Raw genomic sequence first — 25,194 nt, 5'->3', positions numbered from 1 at the left:
AGTAGACCTACCCCTCCGAGGGATGTATCGCTGGACATCCTTTGTACCCCGCACACCCTGGTGTCGGAAATTCATAAAAGGATGCCTGTGACACCACCGGCCCTGGACCAGCCTCCTGCAAAAGAATAAGCGTTACCCTACCCTGCTGCATCAACCTCCACCTGTGATAGCTTCCCCCAAATCCCCCCCCCCGCCCCACCCTCCCGTGGTAAACTGGGACAGACGGGCAACTACAGACACGGACGACATGGCCATGGATGGGCGGCTCACCACAGCCAAGGGCTTCTACCCCGGATGACTTGGGGTAATTCCATGCCATGGTCAGCAGAGCGTCTGAGCTCTTCCAACTGACGCCAGAAGAGACCAACAGTGCAAGGCCCAGAGGAAGTCACCTTTGGCGGTGACTCTCCTGGACAATGTTTGGGAAAAGAGCCTAGCTCTGAGAAATCCTGCCCCGGTCGAGGGGGAATATGCTGGAGAAAAGGGACTGGGTGCCGGAGTCTGCACCCGAGTGCCTACGTGCTCAGCCTTCCCTGGACTCTGGACTCGGACGGTGTTAGGCAGAGTTCCCTCTGGGACCACTGCAAAAGATTTAAGACTACAGGTGTTTGGCAGTAAACCCACTTGCTAGCAGTCTGTACCACACAGATTCACTTGGTAGCTGTGGCTGAGCAGTCAGACTTCCCTCAAGAAGAGTTAGGCAGTATACAGAGTATTCACAATAGGTCGAAAGAACACAGTAGAACAAGCAAACACTGACCAGAGCTTGGTGTAAAAGAGATCTATTTATTTATTTATTTATTTATTTAAAGCCACATCTAAAAACACACAGGCACTAATTTTAAGCAGTTCAAAAACACGGTCACTAAAAGATATACACTCCCTTAAAATATTAGACAAGTCTTAAGTAAAGCTCCACTTAAATTCAGACAGCGGTGAGCGCTTAACGCAGATGGCACTCTAATAATTTGTTTTAAAAGGGAGAGAAAAGCAGGATATAAATTGAAACAGATCCCAACACTTTCACAAGAACACAGCAAGAGAGGAAGGCCAGGTCAAACCCTGAAGTCAGAGTTCAGAAAGCCGGATCTACTTTAAGAGGATCAGAACGAAATGTGTCCAAGGTCACACGGTTAAAAAGTGCACAAAAGTCTCAAAGGTTCAGAAAGAGTTGGACCAAAAGAAAGGGGACCAGTTAGATGGTCAAAGCGGCCAGCCCAGTCCAGAAGGTTGAGGGATTAATATTACCTTGTAGCAATCTTTAGAAAGGGAAGCCTGGCGGACACGGTACCTTAAAGTGGTGAGAATACTCCAGCGGGGGCAGTTGTTCCTGGTAGCGGATGCAAGTCGGTGCTGCGTCTGGGGGAAGAGAGGATCTCGTCGGGGAGGAAGACAGGAATCCGTTGCACTGCCAGGGAAGAAACCAGCCGCGGAGTTCTCAGTTAAACGGAGCGGTCCTTTGGTTCGCGGTCCAGTGGTAAGTGGCTATCCGGGGTGCTTGGCACGGGCAATTCGACCACAAGACGTCCTGGGATGCGAGGAAAAGAAGGTAAACTGGTTGTGCCCACCAGTCAGGGGAAGAAGACTCTCCAGCAGGTAGATCTTCTCTGTCGTCGGGAAGTGGTGAGTCGGTTCCGCAGGGCTCCACCGGTGGTGTCGTTGTAGCAGGTCGGCTCAGCTTCTCCCTCGTCGGATTCTCGGGTCCTGTGGCGACTTCTGAAGTTCCAGTCCCCAAAGCCCTGCTTTTATGCAGCTCATCCCCATTCACTCAGCCTAGCTGTCAATCAAACATGCTCCGGCTCACCACTTGGGCCAATCACACGAGTGCGACTTGAGTTACCCAGGTAACTCAGTCCAGGGTGCCTAAACCCCCTCCCATACCCCCTGTGGTACCCAGACAGAGTGGCAATACTTTTGGAGGCTTCTGTGGAGAAGCCCGCCAAAAGTGGGACAAAGGGCTCGACTTGGGTTGGAGTCACAGAAGAGAACACAAACGCCATTTTAGAATAGAGTCCTGGCAAAAATACCAACCGGTGAGTTAATATTAAATAAATAAACCAGCAGTATGTTCGAGGCTATGAGAATTAAATAATTAAAGTTGGTAGCCTCGAACAATGGGAAAATCCCATAGGGATATATTCGCGGTCGAATATAAAAAGTAGTATCCACTGCCACCAGCCAAAACTTGATCAGGGGGACGGAGACGTGCCCCCTCGACTAACGGACCTCGGGGCAATCGAATTGCCCCGACCATTTCGTCCACAATATGGTTTGTACTGGTTTCTGTTCATAATTTGGGACTAGTAAAGCCAATGGTGACTTTACATGCCCTGGGAGACAGTAGTCAGTCGCAGGGTATGGAGTCTATGGTGGGGTGCCACTATGACACCCCTGTGTCACTGCACGGAGGGTGCTGTGTAACACACATAGTAAAAACACGAGACCCTATGGAGTAAAGGACCCCATAGCCATAAAACACATTAACAGTCAAAGGAACACCATAAATCATGTCCAAGAGTGGGAGAAAGAGTCTTACTCTTGGCAGGAGAAAAAAACAAACTCCAGAAATCCAGCAAAGCTGCTGGGGGACTCACTAGGTTAGGAACTTCAGCCTAAACGGAGAATTCTCCCTAACAGACGGCAGCGAGAGAGTAGTAGTCTATACCCTCGTCTTCATCCTCCCTTCCACTGGATAGCAAAGGGAAGAAGTTGGATGCCATGGGAAGAAAGGTGATCTACTCTGTGTTAAGCAAGAAGTTATGTAGTAACCCTGTGGGAGCCTACACAACCCGTGCCCTCTTGGTATTAAGTAACCTTACCCATTGATATAGGTCTGTACTACACAAGTTGGTAGTGTGACTGAGCAGCCAGATCTATCTCAAAAGGGGTAAATGTGAGCTGTAGCATTGAATTTCACCAATACAAGTAGCCAAATAACATCACACTCGGTTTTCTAGTAAAAATTATTAATTTAACGGTCAGTTTTAAATAAACATTCTTTAAAAAGGGCAATGTGCAACAATCAAAATACATTTCAAAATACTTTCTCTGAAATAATACCAAGCAAGTAGATGCTCTTTAGAGATGCTTCATAGACGCCCACCTGAAGAGAATACGGAAAGTTAGTGCCTCGCTCCCAAACAGCGAGGCCAATTTAACCAGCCCACTAACAATTTCGCTCCTCTGCATACACCTCTCACACTCTAACCAAACACAACCACAAGCCTACAACACAACAATCCGCACAAACTTCACTACACTGCAACAACAAAACAAACCACACATAGTCCCGCACAACAGCACACGACGGCTACCGAACGTGAAACACCCCAAGCCCAGGCAACAGACATCTGGGCCACTCCGGTGGTGATAGTGAATGGTACAAATATTCTTTAACAACCGCCTACACCTTGATGTGACTTTACCAATTAGGACAGTAATGGCATTTATATATCACTTGTTTACTTTAGTAGATTCTGCAGTTTGCGGAAAGGAAAGGTTAAAGGAAGGAAAAAGGTTAAGCATGTGCGCACTTTTAAATCTCCCAATGAAGTCTAGATAAAAACCTTTCCCAGCAATATTAGTTAAAAACGAATGTATCACCTATGAGGGACAGTAAGAATCAGTCAATGGACGAGAAGTCTGCAGGGAGCCAGGACAGCCAAAATCAATTGGAGCAAAGTCTATGGAGCCGAGACACTTCTTAGATCGTTAGTCTTGCACAAAGGTAGTGAGTTTGTTGAAGACAAATCACTGTAGGGCCACAAGCTGTTAAGAGCCGAGATACTCCAGGAAAAGCAGATACTGCAAGTCTCAACTGGGAAGAGCAAGCTACAGACAATGAGTTAAGTACCCCAAAGTCAGAACAGTACCTTTTGGTTAGAGGGTCCAGTTAGCTATTGTCTGGTTGCTGTGCTGCAGATTGTTTCCTGGGCCTCAATCGTGAGGACAAGAGGGAGTAGGTCGAGGGACTCCTACTGCAGCAGTTCGATGGTCGTGGCAGCTATGGGCGCTTTTCGGATCAGCGGCACTTTGTGGTTTCAGCGATCGGTAAACCGCACCACTGCGAATCCTGGGCACCGGTTGGGCTTCCTTCACTCCTTGAGTCCTGCACTCTGGTGAGGTAACTCTAGCTTGGGTTGTATTGCTTCTGGAGGGTCCTCAGGATCTTCCTGGTGCTTTCGGCTGGCTTGCAGACATTGCACTCGACTAAGGATGTCTTGTCCCCTGGCACTCTGTTCCTGCTGGCAGCATAGGAGTACAGCCAGTCGGGGAAGATCTTCCAGCAAAGTTAATCTCAGAGTTAGTTGTTCCCACTAACTCAAGGGAAGAAGTCTTCCTTTCCGGAGCTTCTCTTGTGGAGTAGAAAAGGGAGTTTCAGCACAGCAGCAGGGCTTCACCGGGCAGTTCAGTGGTCCATGAGGATGCAGCGAGCTTCGTTCATGGTTCCTTTGTTGGTTTATTCTCCCACTGGTCGACTGTCTCCCGCCATTTTTAAGCAGGTTTCTCCCGTTAATGCACAGCCTTGCTGTCACTCACACAGCAGGGTGGCGGTCCTGCAAGTACAGCCAGCCACCCAATCAGGACTGGGTGCATTCAGGTTTCCCTGGAGAATGACCTGGGAGATTTGGGCACCTCCCTCACTTCCTGCCCTTGCAGACACACTGGAGCCAGAGGAGGGTTTCAGTACTGAAGCCTGCCAAAGGCAAATCGCACCAAGGGCTCGAATCTGGTTTGGTGTGCAGAGTAAAACCCCAGAAAGAACTCTCGAACAATAAATGCTGAAAAAAGACGGGGGCCAGTTGGTATAATGTTCACCCATGGGTGCTGTAGTGCAGCAGAGGATTCGGCCTGCGGTAGAAAAGCACAATGGCAGGAAAATTAAACCACTGCCACCAGCCATTTAAATTAGTGAGGGTACTATAAAAAATGTTACATGAGTAAGTAGGTGTTAGGGAGAATCCTCAGAAATCTGCTAATTCCCTTCTACTTTAGAGGCCCCGCCTGTTTTGCTGGACTTCAGGACTTTTAATTTCTTACCTGGAGAGAGTGACCTTTTTCCGACTAGCTCATGTATTTTTTTTGTGATTTTGACCCTGTTTCTTTTTAACTTTTGAGTCTGACAAACTCCATAGGCATCATCTTTACATTGTGACACACAGCACCTTCAGTGCAGTGGCATAGTGAAGTCTTAGATTTCCCAGAGGTTTAAATACCTTCTCTTGGTGAAACTACTGTTTGCAAGAGCAGTGAAGTGAAATTAACTTTACTTACATTTTGTAACTTTCTAGACCCAGCGCACACCATCTTACCATAGGGTGCTAGATGGGTTACTTGGTATCCCCTTTGTCTAGTTTCTCATCTAAAATTTGTGTTACCCTTTCTACAATTAATGGCTGGTGGCAGTGGGTTACTTTTTACTACTGTTGTTTTTCTTTTTTTCTTGGGCGGGATTCACGAGTGAAGCCCGCCTCTGGCTCCAGTATGTCTGGCAGGAAGTAAGGGAGGTGCCTGAAATGGCCTGTGCTTAATTCCCTTGGTTAAAGGAATGCACCCAAAGGTGATTGGCCGGCTGGCTGTGAGATTAACAGCTAGGCTGGATTCAATGGGAGAAACCTGCATAAAAGGTGTGTTTTTTTTGGCTTGGAAGGCAGAGTCGACCACTGAACAAAGGAGTCCGAAGAAGAACTTGGAAGAGACGCCTACTGCAACTCCTGGACTGTTGGTTTGCCCGGTGAAGCCCTGCTGCTGTGCTGAAGCTCCGAATTCGCCTCGACTAGAGACGCCCTGCACGGAAGACTTCTCCCCTTGGGTTGGTGGGACCAATCAACTCCAAAGTAAGCCCATCTGGGCATCCTCTCGTAGCTGGCTTTACCTCTGCTGCTGCTGGAATCGAAGTGCCATTGAGAGGAACACCAGATTGTGTGTGTTGCTTTTAATTCGGACCAGAGCGCCAGAAAGATCCTCGCGACTTCCCTGAAGCAGGACGGACCAAGCCTGCCCTGAAGCAGGACTGACCAAGCCTGAATCATCTCAACGGAGTGCTGAGTCCAGATGCGTGGAAACTCCAAAGTGGTATCCGAGAAATGTGATGTTGCTATTTGCTGTCGGACACGAGGAGCTGAAACACTGAGGGGGCCGCTGAATTGAAGTTTGTCTATTGCTGCCGCTGACCTCCCCATTGCAGAGCAGGAGTCCCCAGACGTCCTCCCTCTTGTCCCCATGACTGAGGCTCAGGAACAACAGGGTCTGCAGAGCTGCACAGGAACAGAAGATGGCTGTAACCATTTCTTCTAACAGAGGTACTGTAAAGTCTAAGAACACCTCTTGTGATGTAGCCTTGCTTGCGCTCAGCTGCAACCTGTTTTGGTTACCTTGCAGAGTTGCTAAAGCTTTGCCCCTCACAAGCCTCCCAGCTTGTGGCCCTTCAATTGTTCTGTTTCCTGCAAACATTTCTAAAAACATTGCAAGACTTTTTACCTACCTGCAAAAGTCTTCACCTCCCCTAGACATTGTGCAATTAACATTGGCTGTCCTGGCTCCCTGAGAGCCTCTCCTTTACCTCTGACTATATGCTCTATCTTTTGCTCAGGAAAGGGTTTAACGTATTTGACATTGGACGTTTTTAAAAGTACTTACCTGTTTGTGAATTATTTGTTAACCTTTGTTTTATCTACCGCCCCCCCCACCCCCCACCTGCTGCTCAGCCACACTACCAACCTGTGTAGTTCAGACTTATAGCAAAGGTTGAGTCCCTATTGCCAGGAGGTCAAGGTTATTGTTGTGCACCCAAAGGATACTGCATACTATCTTGCCTAACAGTAGAAAAAGGGGCTACTAAGTAACCCCCAGTACTCCACATAAGATGAGGTGGGCTGGACCTACAAAGAGAAAAGGGAAGTAAAGTCAATTTCACTTTACTCTTCTTGGGAACTGTAGTTCACCCAAGAAAAGGTATTTAAACCTTAAGAGAAATCAAAAGGATTTCTGACACTGCACTGAAGGTGCTGTGTCGCCATTCAAAAAGTAGATGCCTATGAGTCTGTCACACTCCAAAAACTAAAGGAAACACATAATCCAAATCGGATCACAAATACGTGAGTGAGAAAAAGGGTTCACTCTCTTCAGGGTTAAAATTAAAGTCCTAAAGTCCAGAAAAAGAGCTTGGGGCGTCTAAGTTGGGAGGAATAGAGCACTAAAATGAAAATTCTCCCTAACGTGGTGACAGTCTCCTGGTAAGAGGGGGCTTCTGAAAACCTGTACCCTGGCAACGACGGAGCATAAGCACCACCACCTATCGCTCGACGGAACTCCTCGTCGAGAGCAATCTTGTCTGCGCAGCTTCTGGACACCTGGATCCAGCCAGTTTCCTGGAACTCCTGAGTAGGTCGTACCCGCAACCTGCAGAGCTGGATCAGGTAGATGCACAATGACATATGACATCATGCTGAGCAGCGATGGTCCGCACCGTGGCGTTCTTCAGAGTCCACAGCGATTGCACCTTGCCCAGCAGGGCCGCTATTCGCTCCTCAGGGGAAGCCGCCAGGCAGGAGACAGTGAGTTTGGCCCCCATGAACCGTGCATTCTGAGATGGTATCAAGCAGGACTTTGGATAGTTGAGAGATCTCTAGAACAGTCAGCAGCTGGATCGTCCTGTGTTTTCTGCAGTTCCCTTGACTTTGGCCCGTATGAGCCATTCGTCGAGGTACAGGTACAAGTGTATCCCCTGTAAACGCAGATGGGCCGCCACTGGTGCCAGGTACTTCGTAAACACCCTGGGTGCCCACTTCAGTCTGAAGGGGAGGGCCTTGAATTGATGGTACCTTCCCTGCCCTATAAAGCGCAGGAACTGCCAATGCTTCTCTTGAATGGGGACACGGAAGTATGCGTCCTCCAGATCCCGCAATGTCAGGAAGTCCCCTTCTAACAGTAGGCCGAAGCACATGCTGCAACGTGACCATCCTGAAAGTCTGGGACTTGAGGTATTTGATGCTATGCCGCAGCTCTTGAATGGGCCGCCAGCCCCCGGTCGTCTTTACCAAGAAGTATGTCTTTAACAAGAAGTATCTGGAGTAGACTCTGGAGCCCCGGAGTCGCTTTGGAATCAGTTCTGTTACTGGGGTACCATCAAGTCGCTGCTTGCTGTTGTCAAGAATTCTCATTTCTGTCCGATTTCCCTTCTACCTTAGAGACCTCAGCTCTGGACTTTAGGACTTTTAATTTTTATCCTGGAGTGAGACCTTTTGCTCACTCATGTATTTTTGATCTGATCTAGACTGTTTTCTTTGGTTTTGGAGTCTGACAAACTTCATAGGCATCTACCTTTTTGTATTGTGACACACTGCACCTTCAGTGCAGTGCCACAGAGAAGTCCTTTGGATTTCTCATAAGGTTTAAATACTTTCTCCTGGATGAACTACTGCTCCCAGGAGCACTAATGTGAAATTGGCTTTACTTACTGTTTTTCCTATATAGGTCCAGTACAACCCATTTAATGTGGAAGTACTGGGGGTTACGTAGCCTCTTTTTCCTACTTACTACTGTAACATTTTGTGTTACTCACTACTTTTAATCCTGGTGGCAGTGGTTTAATTTTCCCACCATTGTGCGTTTTTAGCGCAGGCTGTATCCTCAGCTGAAGTAATGCACCCATTGGTGCCCATTTTGTAAAAATGGCCCGGGCTTCTTTTTTCGCCATTTCTCGTTAGTGAGGTCTTTCTTGGGTTTTACTCTGCACGCTAAACCAGGTTTAACCTTTTTGTTAGTTTTGCCTTTGGCGGGCTTCAGTGTTTAAATCCACCTCTGGCTCCAGTGTATCTGGCAGGGCAGGCAGCGAGGGAGGTGGCCAAAACTCCTGTCCTTGGTCTCCTTGGTTACCTGAATGTACCCAGTGCTGATTGGCTGGCTGTCCTTGAAGGACAGCCACCCTGCTATGAGTGACAGCTAGGCTGTGTATAAATGGGAGAAACCTACATAAAAGGTGAGGTCTCTTGAGCAGAAGGCAGAGTTGGCCACTGGACGAAACTGCCGAAGAAAGAAACTTGAAGAGAAGCTGGCTGCACCGTCCTGGACCGTTGGTTTGCCCGGTGAAGCCCTGCTTCTCTGCTGAAATTCCACATTTCAGATAGACTAGAGAAACCGGAACGGACGACTTCTTCCCAAGACTAACTTTGCTGGAAAACCTCTCCCTGCTGGCTGTACTACTTTGCTGCTGCTGGAACCGAGTGCCAAGGGTCAGGAAAACCAGAATCTAGTGCATCGTCTTTAAGCTGGACCAAAGCTCCAGGAAGATCCTGAGGGCCTGAGCCACCTCAACAGAGTGCTGGACCCCAGAAGCAAGGGGAGTCCAAGTGTTGAACATCCGCGGCGGTGCGATTTACCGGTAGCTGAAACCGGAAAATGCAGCTGAATTGTAAAGAGCCTGTAGCCGCCGACCTTCGAACTGCAGTGCAGGAGTCCTCCAGACGTCCTCCCTCTTGTCCTCACAATTGAGGCACAGAAACCCAGGATCTGCAAGACGGCTACCAGAATAGAAGCCAGTTGGATCCTCTTCTCCCAACCTAAGGTACGGCCTTTACTAAGGGGTACTTGCCTCTTGTGTCTGTAGCTTGTTGGTTCTCAGTGGAGACCTGCAGTAGGTGCTTTTTGCAGAGTTGATTTCAGCTCTGCTTTTCACTAGCCTTACAGCTTGTGGTCCAACAGTGATTCTTTTTACTACAAACTCTTAAAATATGTGCAAGACTTTTGTGCTATCTAAAGAAGTTCCCCAGCTCCCTAGACATTGTTCAAATGCTTACAAAGAGACATAAAGAGGAAGAAGAAAATTAAAACGACCTGAAGGACCAGCCTAGAGCCTAAACAGGAGGATGGTGTGGAAAAGAAGGCTTGTTTAGGGTGTTAAAGGGGATTTATTTTTTATTTTTTGAGTCAGCCAAGACTTTTGACTGTCATGGCACCCTGCAGACTCTTATGACCCATTGACTTTGGTTCGAACTGTCCCTCATAGGTGGTACATAAGTTTAACTTGTATTGTTGGGAAAGATCTAATATAGATTTCAGTGGGAGATTGAAAAGTATTCACGTGCTCTGAGAATCTGTTAACCTTTTCCTTCCGTAACCTTTTGCACCAACTCAAATGTATTAAGTACCAAAAGTGATATATTAATGCCACACATTGTCCTAGCAATTTAAGTCACCTCAGCCTGTATGAAGTGTTTGTGAGGCATCCCAAAACAGTATCTACCTGCTTATCTGAACTCTGAGAAAGTGTTTTGAAGTGTCTTTTTATTGTTGCACAGTGCCCTTTCTAAAGAAGGCTAATTGATCAGAAATGCAATAAAAACACATTTAAATAAAAAACGGACTGTTAAATTATTTTTTTACTAGAAACCTGGAGTATGCGTTTTATTTGGATACTTATAATTATGAATCTGTTACATCTCTACAGCTCGCATTTACCCCTCTTGAGGTGTCTGGGTGCTCATTCACTCCAACAACTTGTGTAGTACAGACCTATACCAATAGGTGGGTTACCTATTACCATGCATCCAATCTTGACTAAAACTTGGCACAATGTCGTTGTGCATCTACCTGATCTGGCTCTGCATGTTGCGGATATGACCCCTTCAGGAGTACCTGGGCGCTCGCTGGATCCAGGTGTCAAGAAGCTTCGCAGACAAGATTGCTCTCGGAGCCGTCGAGCAATAAGGTGGTGGGGCATATGCTCCAGCGTCACCGGGGGCACAGGTTTTCAGAGACCCCCCCCCCCGTAGCAGGAGACGGTCACCATCCTGGAACTGGCTGTGTTTTGAGCCCTCCATTTCTTCTGTCCCTCAAGGGCAAAGTGGTGTGTGTCTTCAGGGGTGCACCAGATCCCTGACGCTCTTCAGAGAGTTGCAGGAGTTGTGGCACTGGGCAAGCAACTACGCAAAAAAGGAAACTAGGGCAACAGAGCTAGCAAGTTACACAGCAAGAGGTAAGTACCCCTTAGTTTACAGTACCTTAGGTCTGAAGAAAATGGTTCCATCTGGCTTCTGGTCCTGTTTCAGTATGGCAGATCCTGTTATTGCTGGGCCTCTGTCGTGGGGACAAGAGGAAGGCCGTCTGGTGACTCCTACACTATGATTCGAAGGTTGGCGGCAGCAATGGACAAACTTCAGATCAGCGGCATTTCGCGGTTTCAGCTTCTCGCGAATAGCATCACTGTGGTTCTCGCATACCTTGTGGGCTTTCCTTGCTTCTGAGCTCCAGCACTCTGTTGAGGTGGCTCAGGCTTGGTTAGTCCTGCTGCGAGGGATTCCAGAGGATCTTCCTGGAGCTCGGGTCAGACTTAAAAATAATGCAATTGATTCTGGTATTCCTCTCCCTGTTACTCTTATCCTGCAGCAGCAATGGAAGCACAGCCAGCTTAGAGAGGATTTCCAGATGTGTTTGTCTTGGAGGTTGATTTGGTCCCACCAACCCAAAGGGAGAATTCGTCCTTTGCGGGGCTTCTCTAGTCGAGGCGTATTCGGAGCTTCAGCACTGTAGTAGGGCTTCATGGTATCCCTATGAAATATCCCCACCAGAAATATTGCCGTACATATGGCAGTTTCTCGCCATAGATATTTTTGGGAGGTAAAATTTGTGGGAGCGGAGGTTATAGGGGTGTCCCCTGCACATTTTAAAATAATGCGGGGGTGTCCCCCTCAGGGTCCATGGATCAATATCACCGCAAAAATATGGATATATTTTTGTATCGCGATATTTGTGCGGGGATATTAACACATGGAACCGGCTTCACTGGGCAAAAAAGCGGTCCAGGAGTTGCAGCAAGCACCTCTTGCAAGTTCTTTGGATTCCTTCAACCAGTGGCCGACTCTGCTTTCTGTCTAAAAGACCTCACCTTTTTATGAAGGTTTATCCCATTCATTTCCAGCCTAGCTGTCACTCTCACAGCAGGGTGGCTGTCCTTCAAGGACAAGGACAGCCAGCCAATCACATTTGGGTGCATTCCTGTAACCAAGGAGACTAAGCACAGGGAGTTTTGGGAACCTACCTTGCTTCCTGCCCTGCCAGACACGCTGGAAGCAGAGATGTGCTTCACCAGTGAATCCAGGCAGAGACAAAACAAAGGGCCCAAACGTGGTTTTTCGCTCAGAGTAAATCTCAAGAAGGACCTTTCCAACAAGAAATGGCGTAAAAAGACCACCAGGGCCATTTTGACAAAATGGGCACCCATGGGTGCTTTACTGCAGCTGCAATTGCATCCTGAGGTTAGAACATTCAATGGTAGTATAAAGTAAACCACTGCCACCAGTCATTAACTGTAGAAAGGGTATCATAAAAATGTTACATGAGAAACTAGACATGGGGGGGGGGGGGGGCTACTAAGTAACCCCTCCAGCACCCTATTGTAAGATGGTGTGTGCTGTCTAGAAAGTTACAAATGTATGTTAAATAAATTTCACTTCCCTGCTCTTGGAAACAATAGATTAACTAAGAGAAGGTATTTAAACCTTTGGGAAATCTGAAAGACTTCCCTGTGCCAGTGCACTGAAGGTGCTGTGTGTCATAATGTAAAAAGATGCCTATGGAGTTTGTCAGACTCCAAAAACACGATGTTGCTATTTGCGGTAGACTCAAGGAGCTGAAACACCGATGTGCTGCTAGTTTGAAGATTGGCGGTTGCAGTCGGTGACCATCCCATTGCAGTGCAGGAGTCTGCAGACGTCCTCCCTCTTGTCCCCACGACCGAGGCCCAGGAACAAAAGGATCTGCAGAGCTGCACAGGAGCAGAGGTCTTTTGCTGCACTTTTCTTCAACCTAAAGGTGCTGTACAGTCTAAGAGAACTTACCTCTTGTCGTGCAACTGCACTTCTTCTCTGTTGGTGAAGCTTGTGGTGGTTGCTCTGTAAAGTTGCTGACAGCTTCTTTACCTCCCAAGCCAAAACAGCTTGTGGCCCTACTTTGAATTCCTCTTCTCCAAAGACTTCTAAAAATAGATTGCAAGACTTTTACCTACCGCTGAGAAGTGCTTCAGTTTCACCTAGACTTTTACTCAATTGACTTTGGCTTAGCCTGGCTCACTGAATGACTATTCTTCCCTCTGTGAATGTGTGGTCTTCCTTCCAGGAAAGGGTTAACTAACTTTACATGGGGGGAGGAGGGGTTACGAAAAGGACTTGCGTGCTTTGCGAATATTTGTGAGATCGCTTGTTGTGTCAAAACCCTTTTCTTTGACACACTCTTAAGTCTGATTCTAAATACAACAGTGATATATTAATGTCCCCAGCACCCTAATTGTTGTAGTCACCTTAGGGTGTAGCTAGTGTATGTGGGCCATCACAAAAGGGTACTTGCTGGTTTAGAAATAGTAAGAGTGTATTTTGAAATGTATTCGTGTGTTGCTGTTACTCAAGAAACCTTGGGTGTAAGAGTTTATTTAAATACTTGTCACTGTGAACCTCTGTGTAACTACCCTATAGCTCACATCGACCCCTCTTGAGCTACGCCTAGCTGCTCAACACGCTACCAACCTGTGTAGTACATACTTGTACCAAAGATTGGGTTCCTATTGCCAGGCGGTCAGGGTTGTTGTAGTGCACCCAAAGGCTACGGCATACAATCTAGCTTAACAGAGAGGGGGAGGTGGGGGGAGGGGGGGTCTTGCTCTCTCCAGGATAAAAATAATCTTCCAACAAAAGTGATGGGGGTCTCTAAGGTAGAAGGGAATTCGCACATTTCTCAGAATTCTCCCTAACCCACATTGTATGAACATATCAATTAATTGTGTCCATTTGTGTCAAAAAGCATATCTTCAGTTTGGCTCATCAGATTTTTATTTTTTTGCAGCATTCAACAGTTTAGGGGAAGCACTAGGTGTGTTGTTGAAACGTACAATTGGAGCTCTACATACTGAACGCATATTTTTTATGCATCTGTGAATAACACAATGTAAAAACCAAAGTTTTTTTTTTTTTTGCAACAGTCCTACATGAAAATATATTCTTAATATTTCACAGAATTTGGAAGAAGTGTTCGGATCCGGCTGGATCACTGGCCTGCAAATTTGGTGAACATTTACGACAAGAATAAGTTATTTAAAATGTTGACTTTTTAAAAGAATAATGCTTTTATGTGAAGTGTCATTCAAACATTTAATTGTAAAGTCTGTAATATAGCTACATTTAATACACACACCTACATTTCGTCTTAAGGCGAAAACAAGATCTCTCTTGCACTCTGAATCTTGGTGCTACATTTCTTTAAAACATGAGGTGGCTCTAGTTGATGTAGCTGAAATTGTGTTCACGTATGATCCATTGAAGTGTTCAAGTGTACGTATGAGGTAATTAATGAGATCATTGATGGGTGCTGAGAATGTTGGTTACTTCAGTCCATATGTGTTCTTGTATTTTCACAGCGATCATTCTGCGTAACCTAAGCCCACACAGCACGCTTGAGTCCATCCTGAGTGCCCTCTCTCCCTACGCTGTCCTGTCCTCCGCCAATGTACGTGTCATCAAGGACAAGCTGACCCAGATGAACCGTGGCTTCGCCTTTATCCAGCTTTCCACCATTGTTGTGAGTTCTCGGGTAGGGGTGGTTGGGAATTTGCCAGTTACCAAATATCAAGGTGGGCTTGTGAAAGTGATGTAATCTACTCAAAATCTCATACACTTCCTTCACACTGCTGCCTTACTCACAGCGTCATTGATGGGTCATTTTCTAGGTTCTTTTGGTACTTTCATTCATGGATAAACCCGATCTCCAGCTGAAGGTCACAAGAGGCTCCTTCGGGAGCACCAATCAGGAAGAAATCCCCCTCATCCCAGCATCAACAGGGACAATATCAGAGAGACCAACAGTTGGGCAATATTTGATGTAGTAACCCTGTGGGAGACTACACCAGCCTTGTCTTCTTGGTATTGGGTAACCCACATATTGCTATAGGTCTGTACTACACAAGTTGATAGTGACTAAGCAGCCAGACTTTCCTCAAGAGGGGTAAATGTGAGCTGTAGAGCTGTAGCATCGAAATCCACAATTACAAGTATCCAAATAACACTCAGTTTTCTAGTAAAATAATTATTTAATGGTCCGTTTCAAAGGAGTATTCTTTAAAAAGGCCAATGTGCAACAATAAAAATACTTCAAAATACTTTCTCTGAATCAAGTCAAGCAAGTAGATGCTCTTTAGAGATGCTTCATACACACTGCCTACACTTTGAGGTGACTTCCCTAACTAGGACAGTATTAGCATTTATTTATCACTTTTTTTCTAATTGGTAAATTCTGAGTATGGCAAAAAGGAAAAGGTTAGAAGAATGAAAAATGTTAACAGGTTCTCAGAGCATGTGAGCACTTTAAATCTTCCAATGAAGTCTAGATAAAACCTTTCCCAGCAAATATTAGTTACAAACCAATGTATCACCTATGAGGGATAGTTGAAATCAGTCAATGGACTAGAAGAGTCTGCAGGGAGCCAGGACAGCCAAAGTCAATTTGGAGCAAAGTATATGGAGCTGAGGAACTTTATAGATAACAAAGGTCTTGCACAAAGTTAGTTTGTTGTAGAAAATCACTGTTGGGCCACAAGCTGTTATACTTGTGAAAATTTAGAGTTGAGATCAACTCTAGCAAGCAGCCACAGCAAGTCTCAAGTGAGATGAGCAGAACTACAGACAGAGGTAAGTACCCCTTAGTTAGAACAGTACCTTCAGTTAGAAGAAGAGGAACCAGCTGGCTTCTGTCCTGGTTGCAGTGTTGCAGAGCCTGTGTTCCTGGGCCTCAGTCGTGGAGACAAGACGGAGGGCGTCTGGGGGGCAGTACGGAGGTCGGCGGCAGCTATGGGCTCTTTTCGTTCAGCGGCACTTCGCGGTTTCAGCTAACAGCAAATAGCACCACCGCATATCTTGGACACTGAATGGGCTTCCTTCACTCCTTGAGTGCAGCACTCTGTTGTGACTCGAGCTTGGGTCGTCCTGCTTCGGGAGGGTCCGGCATAAAGACATTGCCCTCAACTACGGATTTCTCGACCCCTGGCACTCTGTTCCAGCAGCAGCAAAGAAGGAGAGCCAGTTGGGAAAGGTCCTCCAGCAAAGTTAGACTTAGGGTTGGTTGGTCCCACCAACCCAAGGGAAGAAGTCCTTTCCGGAGCTGCTCTTGTCGATTGGGGAAAAGCAGTTTCAGCACAGCAACATGGCTTCACCGGGTACGGTCCAGGAGGATGCAGCAGCTTCTCTTCACTATTCCTTCGGATGTTTTGTCCAGTGGTTGATGGTCTTTAGTCCAAGAAGCCTTGCCTTTTAAGCAGGTTTCTCCCATTCATGCTGAAAGCGAACCCCAATTAACAGGGGTGCCCCTTAAATACAGGGGACCCATAATCACCATAACCCAGAGTAAATGCACCCCTCTAGGGAATTAAAAACCACAAGTCTATCTTGCAGGCGATGATAAAACTTTACAGATCATGAGGATTGGGGGAAATGGCAGAGGACTCTGCCATTTCAGACAAGCTTTCTGTCGTCCTTAGCTGGCTGCCATGTCCTGAAGACTGATGCTGGGCTTGGCGCTTAAACACAATTGACTTGGTCACTGGATACCAGCAGAGCTCCTCAAATTGTCTTTCTTGCCATGCAAGGGATGCTGCAGAGTCTCCAGTGTGCATGGGCAGGTTCAGTTTGGGACAGGCTACATAACATGCTGCATATGTTAAATGTTAAAGGTATTTGTACCGCGCACCGTCACCAACGGAATTGGTCCCCAGGTGCTCAGGCGGATCTGTAAATGATGAAGGTGGGGTGGGTTAGTAGGTTGAAGAATGGAGTAGGATAGTGAGAGGAGTGGTGTTCTGTTGGCAGCTTCAACTCCGTATACACCGGTTGCTGAGCTTTGGTGCGGGTATCGTATCGGAGTCAGTCCGCGTGTGGTGCTGTTCCGGCTTATGTGGTGCAGTGTTGTGCGTGCGGCTTGCTGTGCAAGAGATGGTTGTGTGAGTTTTATGAGTGAGATACGTATGCTTAGCCTGGCTCACTGAATGACTATAGTTTGAGCTTATATTGGTTAGTGGGTTACCTGACCTTTACCAATGCTAGCACTTGCAGTTCTGAGGAGTGTGGCACTTATTGGCCCTCACATTCCCGTCTATACGCGGCGCAGGCCAATGTTTAGGGCTCCATACAGGTGCGGTCATGCCAACATTCACACTTTTATCTAGACGCGGCGCAGGCTAGTGTTTAGAGATCAGTCCAGGTGTGGGCATGCTAACATTCACAACTCCATCCGAACGCCATGCCGGCTGGTATTCACGGCTCTGAGTGTGGCACATGCTAGCATTCATGTTTTTCTAGGCGTGGGCATGTTATCCTTCATTCGATCCTATCCAGATGCAGCACAGGCCAACGTCTATCTAGATGCGTCTGCCGGTTTGGCTGTGTGCGTACGAGTGGGAGAGTCACTAGAGGGCTTTCGTCTGGGTCAAGGTATGTGGTCAGTCTGTGTAGCCTTCCTTTGTGGCTGTTTTCCGTGATGTCTTATGCTCTGTCGAGTGGTTGGTTCTTTGGCTTGTGTTTGTCCAATTTGAGAGTGGCCGAGGTTGGAGTTATTTTCATCATTCTTTTAATGTATGCACTCTAGTGCGTCTCCGTAGTGGTTACGCTTTGAAGAGCCATGATTTGAGGAGTTTCCTGAATGCTAGGTGGTTTGTTGTATTCCGTATATTCTTAGGTAGGTTGTTCCAAGTTTTGGGTGCCTGGTGAGAGAAAGACGATCCTCTTGTTTTGGTTCCAGGCGTATGTCGGTGCTTGATCTTAGTGTTCTTGTCGGTTGATGTAGGCGTAGGTTGTCGCTTAGGAATTCTGCGCCTTGTTTGTGTATTGCTCTGTGCGTGATGCACATGGCCTTGAACTTTATCCGCTGTTTCAGCGGTAGCCAGTGTAGTATTTTTAGCGCGGGTGTGATGTGTTCTCTTCTGGGTAGCTTGAGGAGGAGTCTGGCTGCTGCATTTTGTATGCGTTGCAGTTTTTTTAGAAGTCGTTCGGGCATGCCCAGGTATAGGCTATTGGCATAGTCTACTCTGGACATGATCAGAGCGATGATGGTAAGTGTTTTGTTGGCGAACGACAGGCACGGTAGGATCCCTTTTGCTGCTCGCAGGAGGAAGAAACATTTCTTAATTACTGAGTTTACTTGTGGCTCCGGGGTGAGGTTGTTATCCATCAGGACCCCTAGGTTTTTTACAGTTGATGTTGGTTCTGCTGTGGTGCCGAGCTCTCTTGGCCAGGGGATGTAGTTGTCGCCTCCCTTTTTTGAAACGATCATTATCTCTGTTTTGCCCGGGTTGATTTTGAGATGGTTGAGGTTCATCCAGTTGAATGTCACAAAGGCAATTCTCTACTGTGGTGTTTTCTTCTCGAGTGTCTTGTATGTTGAAGATTATTTGAATATCGTCGGCGTAGTTGTAGCATGTGAGGCTGTGTTTTTTTGATGAGTTTGATCAATGGGTACATGTAGATGTTGAATAGAAGTGGGGAGAAGGATGATCCTTGTGGTATCAGGGCAATGCTGTTGTCTGAGTCTGCGTTTGTTTTTAGGTCGTCCCATATTGAGAGGAGAGCCGATTCTGTTCCTCTCATAGGTCTGAAGCCTACTTGTGCCTGGTCTAGTAGGCAATGCACTTCTATGAATCTTTGGGTTATTTGGTAGACGTATGTTTCTAGCAATTTGGCTATGTAGGGTATGTTGGAGATGGGTCTGTAGTTAGATGGGTCCTCCACGTTTCCTGTTGTGTCTTTAAGTAGTGGCTTGATGTAAGCCGATTTGAAGGCCTGCGGTACTTTGCCTGTTGGGATTGAGAGGTTGAGGAGATTCCTGTGGTATTCCATGGGGGTTCCTTGTTTGGGAATTGTTTTGTATATGTCCCGGGCCAAGGGTCTTCAGGAGAGCCGGATTTGTTGCTTTGGTTTACCAGTTTGACGAAAGCCTCAACTTTTCTGGGATTTCTGGGATGTTTCGTAGCTTGTTTGTGTTCCTCGTCTGTGTCGGTGGGGTTTGAGCTGTGAATGCTTGGTTTATTTTGTATGGTGTGTTGGATGGAGGTTATTTTGTTTAAGTGGTCTCAGAGGTCCTCGCAAAGTTTTGTCGATGGGATTGGAGGCGTGTTGTTGCAGGCCGGTGGGTTTTTTATTTCGTTTATGATTTTGAATAGTTCTTTTTGAGCGTTTGGTGATCTGGAGATTCGGTTGTCGTAATGTTTCCTCTTTGCTTTTTCTATTTCCTTTTTATATGCGTGTATCTGTTGTAGGAATTTCAATTTGTTTCTGGTGATGGTGTTGGTCCTCCATTCAGCTTCTAGTTTTCGGTTTTTCCTTTTCATGGCGTTGAGTAGTGGGGTGAACCATTTTGCTGTAGTTTTCTTGCATGATGGGGTGAAAGGCTTTTGTTTGGCGATGTCGTCAAGGGTTGTTGTGATCCAGGTATGAAGTAGGGCAACTTTTTTGTCTAGGTCTGCTTCTTCCATGATTGGTGCTTGTGGTTTGCTGAGTTCTAGGAGCTCGGTTAGGTTGGAGTTTTTTATGGTTTTCCAATTTCTTTTCATCATGATGGGTTGTTTTTCTAGTTGCTTTTTTGTTGGAGCGGCCGTTGTGATTATGAACGGAATAATGAGGTGGTTGCTCCAAAGTATTTGAATTGGGGGTGCCGTGGTGATGAGATCCTTGTTGGCGAAGATTGCATCAATTGTGTGCCCTGCTGAGTGGGTTGCTCCTTTGACTAGTTGTTGTAGGTTCATGGTTGCTAGTTGGGCGGTTAAGGATTTTTGTGTGGTTGTGGTTTCTTCATCGAACCAGATGTTGAAATCTCCGAGGATGATAAGATGATTGTACTTGATGGCTAGGGTAGTGATTGCTTCCGTGAAAGCGTCTATGAAAGGCGCATCGTAGGTTGGTGCTCTGTATAGCAGTCTGAATTTCAGGTTGTTTTTGGGGTTTGTTGAAAGTCGTAGTATTAAGGATTCACATTTGTCGATGTTTAGTGGATCTTCCATTTCCATTTTGATGGCCAGTTGTTCCTTGTGGATGATCGCTAGTCTCCCCCCCCCCCCCCCCACCCCCCGCCCATCTCTTTTGGATTTTCTTGTTGTTTGGATGCATTTGAAGTCTTCAGGCAGGCAGTTGAGGGTGATCTTGTAGTTGTCGTCTAGCCATGTTTTGGTTACAAATAGGATGTCCATGCCGCCTTCTGACAGCAGGTCGTATATTTCTGTTGTGTTTGGGCATTGACCTTGCGTTTATTAAGTTACAATGGATTCTCTGGGTGAGATTTTGTTTTGAGGTTATTTGTTGTTTGAGTTTGTTGTCTGTTCGTGGAGTTTCTGCATTGATGTCGGTAGGATGAAGAACAGCGACAGCTGCTTCTTCATTGAAGCGGTCTAGTAAGTTAACAGGGCTGATTAGTTTTGGTGTTTCTGCTGTGATGCTACTCGGATGAAGATCAGCAGTGATTTCTTCATTGGGTCCGATTGTTGGGTGGGGGTGGCGTTGCTGGTTGTTGGTACTTCGCCGTATTGTGCAGGGCATAGTGGGAATCGGTGTTGTCCCTCTGTTCTTGTAATGTAAGGGGTAATGGGGTCGGAGCCCTCCCATTCTCTTGTTGATTGCCCCCATCTTTTTTCCGCGTGTGTCGGAAATTCTTTGCATGTTTCGAGGTTTCCGTGTTGGGGTGTCTGTGTACCGTGGTTGTTGCGAGGTAAGGTGTGAGGTATAAGGATTTTTCTCTTGTGGATTTTGTTCCGGTTGTGGCTGCTTTAGGCGTGTTTTCTTGCAATGGGGCTGTTTCTTGTGGGGTCTGTCGGTGTTGTGTGTTTGCGTCTTTTGTTGCTCGATCTTGTTCTTTCTCGGCGTCCTTTTCTGGTACGGGCCATTTTCCAGTCTAGGTGCAGGCGTAGTGTGGTAGTTGGTCCTCTATGCTGTGCGGTCGCAGTGACCTTGGTTTCCTTCTCTGGGTGCGCTGGGGTGTTCTCTGGCTTGGTGTTGCTTTCTTTCAGTGGGGGGGTATATCTTGAGGGTACCCTGTCGGGGGTGTTAGTGGTCTGCTGGTATGGGATTTAATTGAGTTAGGTAGTGGTGGGTTTCCGGGATTGGTAGGGTACTGAACTAAGCGCAGTTAGATTATTTGAGACCTGTATAGTGGGTGAGAGTCCTATCAGTGCGATCTAAAACATACTACACAGCAATTTTGGGAGAGAGCCCCTGCTAAGTTTGACAGACCTGTATAGTGGGAGAGAGGCCTATCAATGCAGTCTAAATATCATACAATGCAATTAGGAGACAGAACCCCTGCTATAGTGGGAGAGAGGCCGATCAATGCAGTCTTGAGCGTCATGAAATGCAATCATTTTTTTTTTTTTTTTTTACTTTGGGTTTGGTAGTGGCTTGGAGTCTGGGGTAGAGTGGTTGCTCTAATCCGGACCCAGGCCACTCCTACCTTGCTGGTCCTTGAGGATGGTGGTTGACGACTGGCCCCTGCTTCCCCTGCAGACACCGGCTGACACTTCTTGGATCCGCCTCTGTTGGAGCCGCCCTTGGCCTTAGGGCCCTTAGCCGCAGGGGGCTGCCGGGCAGAAGGGCTCCCCTCGGGGGACCAGTGATAAAGGCTGGGAGGACCAATGAGAGCGGTGCTGGGCGGGTCGTGAGGTGGGAGGGGAGGAGAGCCTGGGTTGGTGAAAAGGCAGTGAGCGCCTGCAGCGCGGGTCGCTAGACCCCTAACACGGAAGGGGATGAGCCAATCCCGGGCGGTGGGCGGGTTGGGAGGCGGGAGGGAGCAGGGACCCGCTCGGGGAAGGATGCGGGGGAAAGGGGGGGGGGCTTTGCAGGCGGATTCTGTGGCCCAAAATGGAGGTTGTGGACACAATAGTCACCTGCCAAGGTTTGAGAAGGGCAGTCGCAGGAATATTTTGTTGCTCTTGTTTAGCTAACTTACATTGTAAAATGTTTCCATATATGTGTGTGTGTATATATGTATGTGGATGTATGTATACATGTGTATATATGTTTGCACTTATTTTTCAATCCTAACTATCTTTATTTATTGACCCTACCCCCCCCCCCCTCTCCTCCTCCCCTGGACTCTTGTAGTGCTTAGAAAACAGTTAACAGAAATCTTGCCTAGTTCTAAGGCATTTGGAAATGAAGGAAAGCACTAGGCTGCTTCCCAACATTGCACAGCCTAGCTGTCACTCACACAGCCGGGTGGCTGTCCTGCAAGGACAGTCAGCCAACCAATCCCGACTGGGTGCATTCAGGTAACCAAGGAGACTAAGGACAGGGGGGTTTCAGACCCCTCCCCCTACTTCCTGCCCTGCCAGACACATTTGAGCCAGAGGCGAGTTTCAGTACTGATGCCTGCCAAAGGCAAAACAAATCGAGGGTTTAAAACTGGTTTGGCGCACAGAGTAAAACCCAAGAAAGACCTCACAAACTAGAAATAGCGAAAAAAGACCTGGGGTAATTTTGACAAAATGGTCATCCATGGGTGCTATACTGCAGCTGAGGTTTCAGCCTGCGGTAAAAGCACAATTGTAGGAAAATAAATCCACTGCCACCACCCACTTAAAGTAGTGAGGGTATTATAAAAAGGTTACATGAGTAAGTAGGAAAAAGGGCTACTAAGTAACCCCCCCCCCCCCCCCCCCCCAACACTCCACATAAGATGTGTGTGCTGGACCTATAGAGAGAAAAGCGAAGTAAAGTCAATTTCACTTTACTATTTTCAACCTCATTCTCGCTAGCAACCAAAATGCCTACCACTAAAAACACTATCCGCTCCTCCCAAATTAACAAGGAACAAAAAGAACATTACGGTTAAACTCCTACCTACCCTCAATTCACTACCTGATAGTATGGATCCAAATATGCTAGTTGATGAATATAACAAAATTATGACCTTGACTCCATTGCCCCTCTAAAAATGAGACCAAGCAAACCTAAAGTACACCTCAACTCTTGGTTCGCTCGACACCTGAAGTTTCATGGAGGTTATTACCTACTGTTGAAAATAGAACCAACCTCACTAATATATCCTCTCGTAAGAAAAAAAATACTTCTGGCTAAACAAGAAACCTATAATAGAATCTTGCAAGCTAACTAGAGTATGAAGAAATTATTTGTAATTTTAAAAGAACTAGAAACTCCGATCCCAGTGCAAGACAACTGTGTGAAGGACAAAACTTGGTGCTGCAATATTCAGCAAGCACTAGCCAATAAAGTCACCACCCTCCAGGACAAGATCGGAAAAAAAGCATCCTTAACCAACGCGACCTCACTTAACAATACCCCTGTGCCCACTCATAATCCTCCACTCTACTTTAGCTTTTCTAAAATCTCTATTCTCGAGGTTGGAAAAATTCATCCTTTCCCTCAAACCTTTGAATTGCTAGGGTGTGATCAATGCCCAGCGCAACTAATTAAGGATGCGGCAAGAGATTTAGCACCTTTCATATCAAAGCTAATCAATGCCTCATTCTCTTCGGGTACCATCCCAAGTAACCTTTAGAGTCATGGGTACTCTCTCTCCTTCAACAGACAGCAGACTCAACCATACCGACTAACTATAGGCCTATCACTACAGTGCCATTTATTCTCAACATCTTAGACAAGGCGGCCTATCTCCAAATACAGAAGTATCTGGAGCTCAACCAACTCCTAGGAGCCCGCCAATCAGGATTTCGGCATTAACATGGCACTGAAACAGCATTAATTGATCTCAAGTACCAAATCAACGAGATTAGGGACGAGGGAAAAACAGCCTTACTTCTCCTTCTTGACCTCTCGGCTGCATTCACCTTGGTGGACCACAAGGCCTTATGCAACCACCTGGACTCGGCAGCGCATTTCTCAAACGTGGCCATAGTTTGGATGCAATCCTTCTTAAGCAACAGGACTACGAGTCTTCTCACCTTCAGGAGCTGCAGACCCCATCCCTATCACCTGTGGAGTGCCCAAGGGCTCATGTGTCTCACCCACATTGTACAATAGATTTACCAACCTCCTTTTAGATGATCTGGACCATCTTGGTATCACCTACACTAACTATGCAGATGATACCCAGATTCTCTTAACACTTAAGCCCATATTCTCATCTTGGCGCAGTGAAGGTGCTAAACAGCACGATTCACTGCGCCAAAAGAGGACGCCCAGGCTCCACTGCTATTCTCAAGTGGGCCTGGACATCCTTATAGAGCATGACAGTGATCTGAGGATTGCGCCTGTTCTAAGGTGTTACGGGCGCAATCCAATCTCGGCAGCATTTTTATAAAATAACGACAGATTGGTTATTTTACGAAAATGCTGCCGAACACAGATTAACACGTTCCTATACACCAAAATAATCAGCTTCAACATTGCAGGATGTTGAAGCTGCTTAGTGTGGTATATAGGAAAGTGTTCATATACACCTTAACGTTGAAGCTGCTTGCTTTGGTGTACATGAGTTTTCATATACGACACACAGGTATATATGAAAACTTTCATTTACACCAAACAAGGCTTCTTGTGGCACTCCTCCCGTTTAAAGGCTCCAAAAGGGTGCCGTATTTGTGTGCATGTTTAGCGCACATATTAAACTGGCGGAGTGCCACAAAAATAGGCTTCCAAAACGCCAGTTTCCGAATGTGGCAATTGCTAGGTTGGTTTCCAACCCATCCCAGCAACCGCCACATATATTCCGAAAGTGGCGCATTCCTTCTGACTTCGGAGGAATGCGCCAACTTCAGAATAGGTGTGAAGTACCGAAAAGGTTGTTAAGCCTTTTAACGTCCTTTTTTGTACTTATTACCTAGATGAGAATAGGGCCCTTACTGGGCATTATGATAAGGATTTGGCCTTTGTAAATAGGGTTTACCTCATCATCCAGGCATGGATGGCTACTAGCGGTCTATGCCTGTATGATGACAAAACTGAGCTCATTATCCTCGGCACCACATCCAACCTCAAACTTGGTCCTGAATACCTTTCCTTTAACACTGATGGCAACCCTATTAAAGTTGCTAAAGAGGTAAAAACTCTAGGCTTTTACCTTGATTCCACCTTTTGTTTTACCAAACACGTAAATTCCATGGTCTCTGCCACTGCATATACATGCGAACTAATTAGAGCTGGTAAACCATTCTTATCCATGAATAGCTGTATCATTCTGGCCAGAGCTCTAATCTTGTCC

At 46.6% G+C, this 25,194-nt stretch overlaps 1 protein-coding gene across 4 annotated transcripts in view; it reads left to right on the top strand.

Moving 5' to 3' along the window:
• Positions 1 to 25,194, top strand: part of RBM10 (RNA binding motif protein 10) — a 464,414-nt gene that overhangs the window by 176,927 nt on the left and 262,293 nt on the right. For all 4 annotated transcript variants that reach the window (XM_069647579.1, XM_069647578.1, XM_069647580.1 and 1 more), the window contains one exon: positions 14,405 to 14,565. In XM_069647579.1, coding sequence (XP_069503680.1) covers positions 14,405 to 14,565 — 161 coding nt within the window. The remainder of the gene's footprint in view (positions 1 to 14,404; positions 14,566 to 25,194) is intronic.

Source organism: Ambystoma mexicanum, chromosome 2q (genome assembly GCF_040938575.1).
Source record: "Ambystoma mexicanum isolate Mex_15411 chromosome 2q, UKY_AmexF1_1, whole genome shotgun sequence".
NCBI lineage: Eukaryota > Metazoa > Chordata > Amphibia > Caudata > Ambystomatidae > Ambystoma > Ambystoma mexicanum.
The sequence above is the reverse complement of the archived record's forward strand: the minus strand, read 5'-3'. Positions and strand labels throughout refer to the sequence as shown.